This window comes from Dicentrarchus labrax, unplaced genomic scaffold (genome assembly GCF_905237075.1).
Source record: "Dicentrarchus labrax unplaced genomic scaffold, dlabrax2021, whole genome shotgun sequence".
Classification (NCBI taxonomy): Eukaryota; Metazoa; Chordata; class Actinopteri; family Moronidae; genus Dicentrarchus; species Dicentrarchus labrax.
Genome location: NW_026136710.1, coordinates 2313798 through 2320063, shown reverse-complemented (window position 1 = coordinate 2320063; position 6266 = coordinate 2313798). Strand labels below are relative to the sequence as shown.

Here is a 6266-nt window from a genome sequence, read left to right as displayed (position 1 = left end):
CATCAGTCTGTTAGGATGATATCATAACCTGGCACCTGTTAGCCACATTGTCACCACCAACTGATTAGATCTTTTTGTGTCTATTTTTGAACTGGATGAAGGATTTTAGTCATCAGGGAAAATTCCTTGTACATATTTTTTGCCAATTAAATCACCCGATCATCAATCATATTGTGTAATCTTTGCAATCCATAAATGAGTAGTGTTAAGTGGGCGGACACATTTCCATTTGCTGAATAATTGGTTGAGAGACTTAATGTGGTTTCTGATGTCAGAGAAAGTTTGTGTGGAGCCACAAAGAGGAAGATGAGTTTAAAAGCCTCCCGTCTCAGTTAGACTCAGTCAGTCTGCAGGTAGAACGTGTCTATGAAACTCTAGTCTCACCTAACTTTTCATTATTTAATCCTTTAAACATCAAGACAATGTGTGACATCAAGGCAATGTCCTTCGAACTGTCTCAAGCTTTAGACAGGTAAGTTAAACAAAAGTCTATTATGTTTAATTTTTTGCTTAACCTTATTATGTTACCTTAAATGAGTCTCTTTAAATGCTTTCCTCACTAACTACTGGGAAATATAACTTAAAAACTTGTGATTTAAAGAGTTAAATCTGCGTTACTTGTGAAGCAGAAAGTTTGAGTTCCTGAAAGTAAAGTTACAAAAAGCACAAGTGTGTCTGAAAAGGGAACGACTGTCTGACAATGTGTTTCACTTCACTTGAAGCATCTTGTCCTCGCGCTGGTTAAGAAAACGGGACAAAACAAATGAAAGTTAACAGTTGCGATCTGTAAAATTATCACAATTAAAGAATATTTAGAAAAGGTTTATATTTTATATGTATCTGTTTTGTATTTTAGCCCACTTGAATTGGAGGAGACGAGAGAATTTGAGCCCTGCTGCCTCAACATGACGGTAAGATTAAAAAATATATATATTAAATATGGGAGTCCATTCAAGCCATAATTCACTTTGGCCCTCACTTTTTTTACTTGAGTAGAAGTACAGACAGGATTTGAATGTTGCTGTTTCAACATGATTGTAAGAGTTATTATTATTTATGGGATGCCATTCAAGCCATAATTCACATGCATAGTCCCAGTCCTTTAACATACTCAAGTACTGATTCAACTTCTTTACTCAAACAAAAGTACAAAAAGTACTCTGAAATGTACTCAAAGTAGAAAAGTAAAAAGTACTCTCTTCTACTGGCTGTCTCTGTGCAAAGATAACCAATCGTCTTTTGCACCGTTTTCGACATTTTCATCATCTTACGTCTGTCATTCGTCATATGCACCGGTTGTGATGTTGGGAACACGTGTGATGATGCAATATAATAATAATAATAATAATAATAATAATAATTCCCCTTAAATGCATTAAAAACTAAAAAGTAACCTGTTTCCGAAATATCAGGAGGAGAAAGTTTTGATATTTGTGCAGAAATGTAGGCAGCAAAAGTACAAAGTTGCATTAAGATAAAAAACTACTAATAAAACGTATTTGTACTTTATTACTTCCCACCTCTGGATCAGAGTGATTATAAAGAATACAGTATATATATATATATATATATATATATATATATATATATATATATATATATATATATGAGAACTGTGTATGTTTAAGAATTAAAATACAATTTTTATTAGTTTTATTAGAGTGTTCAGTTTTAGGTCTTTTTTATTATAATATTATTATATTTGTCAGTTTCAGGATTGAAGAAGTTCAAACTAGGTGTTCCAATACAAACACATTGATTAACAGTCAGTCTCAATAAATAGATGCACCAATGGCTCCTCATACATGTTGACAAATAGGACCATATTGACTAAAAAAAAGACATTTCCTGTTTATTTTTATATTATTTTCGTAGGTTTTGTAAGCACACAATATGGTTTCACCTAGTTTAAGTGTTTAGAGTTTAATTAACTATAATAAACTTAATGTGGAAGTGAAAATATGTGTATGTGCAATTTTATTCCTTTATTCTTATTCATTTCCACTCATTAAAGCATATATGGGGAAGCACCTGCAGCTGGGGGACACAATCTGTGGTTTCTCACCTCTTCTTTTACTCATGTAACATGCAGGATGTTCAGGACGAGGTCTTCAGACTCGATGAGGGACTGGACCTGGTGGTTTCCCACGACCCCAAGACCATGCAGTGCGTTGCCACCCTGCTGCTGGCGGTGAACAGGATGAAAAAGCCCCTGACCCGCTGTAGGAAGCTCAGTGACGACGAGCTCTGCAGTGTGATCATGGACAGCCTGATAGAGGGTGGGTAATAGTAGTCTGACGGTGTTTAACAAGTTCCTTGATTGAGAGCGGAAGTGAAACCAGAACTGCCGGGTTCTGATCTAGAAGTGAAAAAGCTCATTCATTGCTTTAAGTGATGTAATGTCTGACTTCCGAAAAAGGAAAAATTACTTTACTTTTTTAATACACTTTTCTCCACAATAACAATAAAGTGTCCCACCAAAGCAAAAACATTATAATAATGATAACATTGACCCTTTAAGATCACATCCTTGGTTATACTGTTTCCCTATTTAACAATTTATTCCAATATATGTACAAAAAACTCAACATTAGCCCCAAGGTGACAGGAGCCAAAACCACCTCAGTACTTTATTCCCAGTCGTCAAACTGTCCTCCGTCAGCATCAGAAGCTGCATTCAGTCTCAGTCTGGGTTGGAAGTTACAGCAAAGACAAAACGACTATCTTCTAACAAAATTGTGATTTTTCCACAGAGACGATTGTGAAGACGACCGAGGACTTCTCCTTGGGAGCGAAGAAGAAAACATTCCTGCGTGTGAACAGCGGGAACATCTGCACGCTGCACGACACGGATCAGAAAGCCATCGTCCACGGGTCGGGGGAGATCAAACTGCAGGCCATCACTCTGAAAGGAGGAAACTGTGAGCGCACAGGTACGATGCTCACAATACTTTTAGAAATATAACTTTTTTGTCCTATTTTGCTTAAACTGTCACTGAATCCTGACAACATTACACAGGCACGAGGAGGCGTTGGTTTATTTAGACTGTGAGTCAGTGTGTTTGTAGCGTAACAGCTGACAAATATCCCCATATTATGATTTAAAAAAACAAAATACTTATAATCTCATACTAATAATTCTAATTTGACTTTTTATCTCATAATTTTACCTTTTATCTTATAATTTTGACTCTTCATCTAATAATTCTGTCTTTTTATCTCATAATGTAACTCTTTATCTCATAATGTAACCCTTTATCTCTGAATTTGACTTTGAACTAATACTGAAACTAATAAAAAAACTAAACTGAAACTAAAAATTAAAAACTAAAATACAGAACTATAATAAATCTGGTTGCAATCTGCCACTTCAACCACCAGATGTCACTAAATCCCACACACTGTACCTTTAAATGGGATTCTGAATATAATGGATTACATTGTTGTATCTGTACTTTCACTTAAAGGAGTTTTTTTTACTGGTTATAAACAGTCTCAGTTTAATCCTGATGCCTCTGTATGAGCTACACAAACAAACACACCCATCAAATATTCCTCATTATCTATTCATCATTTTTTTGATTAATCAATTAGTTGTTTGTTCATAAAATGTCAGAAAATCTTTCCTAAAGAACAAGCTGACATCCTCAAATGTCTCTTTTTCTCCACAACCTGAAAAATATTCAGTTTACTGTCACAGAGGAGCAACATTACCAGAGAATATTCACATTTAAGCAGCTGAAAACAGAGAATTTAGTCTTTTTTCTTCCACAAAATGACTCAAATCGATTGTTAATTATCAGAATAGCTGCTGATAATTTAGCAGCTAATATTCTTGTGTTTGTTTTTTCCCACTTTAGTGAATTTTAAACTGGCGAGGTACATGAGCACTTGTGATACTCAATGTCAGTGTGTCCTTCTGTCCATCACCAACAACAACTTGCACCTTTCCTGCGTCATGAAAGACGGCAAAGCTGTGCTGAACCTGGAGGTAAGAATGTGTATAAATAAATTATATTATATATTATATAATATTACTATATCGTATAAAGTTACTTTACTGTAATATTTTCATTTTTATGTGACTTTATACCACCACTCTTTCAGCTATTGTTATTAATTACTTTACACATTCAGATTTTGCATACAAAAAATGTAATATTATAATGTGATGAACTGTATGAACTGTTTTTTTTCTTTACAACGCAAGACTTTTACCTGTTATTATTTTCACAAATTTTATTTTTTATCTCATAATTTATTTATTTCTATATCATAACTTAAACTTGTATCTCATAATTGGACTTTTTATCTCATAATTTATTTATTTTATCTGATAATTAAATTTTTTATCTCAGAATTTTTACTTTTTATCTCATTTTTGGACTTTTTAACTCAATTTATTTATTTTCACCTCAATTTAGAATTTTTATCTCATAATTTTTACTTTTTATCTCATAATTAAATTTTTTATCTCATAATTTTTACTTTTTTACTCATAATTTGTACTTTCTCTTTTGAATGTGACATTTTATTCGCATGATTTTTATTTATTTTGATTTTAATTTAGTTGATGACTGTCTCCGCACATAAATGGATTAATGTCAAGTTAAAGAGACACTTTCTCCGTCTGCAGGAATGCTCCGAGGAGACTTTAAAAAACATCTCCGATGATGAAAACATGGACCGTTTCCTCTTCTACAAGAGAGTCACTGGAGTCTCTCTGACCACCTTTGAGTCGGTCCGCTTCCCTGGCTGGTTCATCAGCACCTCCAACGACAGCGAGCAGCAGCCCGTGGAGATGTGTGTCGCAGACGCCGCCAGACGCGTCACCAGCTTCAAAGTAAACGCCACAAACTAAACTGAGAAGTGTCTCTCGGTTTAAGGTTCAATGTATCCAGAATTTTGCTTTTTTTTGGTATTGCATTTTACCTTTATTCTGGCTTACTCACCACTAGATGGTGCAATCATCTGCAGCTGCATTGATCAGACTGTCTGCGATTGGTGAGGTTATAATTCAGTAAAAGTCACTAAAGACAGTTTATATTTATATTGTCTTACTCACTGACAGGATGCTAAATGTATCTGCTTTGGTAAAAAAGTAACAGGATATTCCTTAAAAGTATTATTATTATTATTATTATTATGATTTCTGAAATTCAATTTATTTCTCTTATTTTTGGTGGTTTTATTGTGTTGTTGTTCCTTTTGGAGAATGAAGGTATGAGCATGTTACAAGTTTAAAAGTGTGATGAGCTGAATATGCCTGGTTCTGTGGAATAAATATTCTTATTTTATGTATTTTTGGTAGGGTTTTTTTTTTTTTTATCAGTCGTTTGTGGTTGCAGCGTGCAGCTTTAAATGTTTGCATGTAGACATTTAAAGGTAGAAAAACAACAAAAACACAATAAAACAAATAAATAACAATGTGTTGTACCCTCAAGAGGCAGTCGACACACAGAATTAAATCTGGTGTCATTTTGATTTATTTGACTTCTTGATTCAGTTTTATTTGCTTGTTGTTTGAGTTGATTTGATGGTAAATTAGTTGTTAAAGCTGTGAAATCTGCGATATATTTGCTTTATTATTGCTAATTATTAATTAATTCATGTTTGCTTTTGTTGTCCAAAAAAAATCAATGTGAACGTTATTTTCTCCATTTATATTGAATGAATTATGCTATAAATGATCTTTCTTTCCATAATAATGTTAATATATATAAAATAAAGCCACTAATCATCTATAATTTCTTTGATAGAAACCTGATGCTTTTTGCTAAATATTGTTATGTTTTCTAATGCCAACAATAAACCTTTAAACTCAATAAATGTTTTATTTCTTTAAGTATCTTTAGCACAAAGAGTCTTTTTCTGCTTTATCTTTGAGTGATGATGACAATATTATATATTATTTAATGATATTTTCTTACACCTCTGAGCTGAAACACGGACGCCGAGCTGGTTGACATGTTGAATTAATGTTTAAAGATAAGAAAGCTTCCTCCCTCCCGAAATATTGTTTCTATCATCCTATCACCTGTTTATAACTCTTATTATCTTCTTATTTTAGGATCAACTGTACGTTGTTAATGTCATAATAACACCTTTATAACTACCTTTCACTCACATTACACTCCATAAATGAATGATCCTTGTTCACTGTTTGTTTTCGTCATATTTGATTCAATTGTACTCTGTAAGAAGGTTATTCCTGATAAAGAACATATAAAAGATGGAGGATGGACGCCCTCTGGTGGCGGACGGCA

The 6266-nt window shown here is 33.4% G+C and overlaps 1 protein-coding gene across 1 annotated transcript; it reads left to right on the top strand.

Annotated features, from left to right (window-relative positions):
- The first annotated feature begins 306 nt into the window (after positions 1-306).
- On the top strand, positions 307-5829 carry il1b (interleukin 1, beta). Its single transcript, XM_051412431.1, has 6 exons — positions 307-472; positions 857-911; positions 2093-2279; positions 2754-2933; positions 3861-3991; positions 4637-5829. Exons 1-6 carry the CDS (start codon positions 423-425, stop codon positions 4859-4861), a joined length of 828 nt encoding a protein of 275 aa, XP_051268391.1. The 5' UTR covers positions 307-422; the 3' UTR covers positions 4862-5829.
- The last annotated feature ends 437 nt before the right edge of the window (positions 5830-6266 follow it).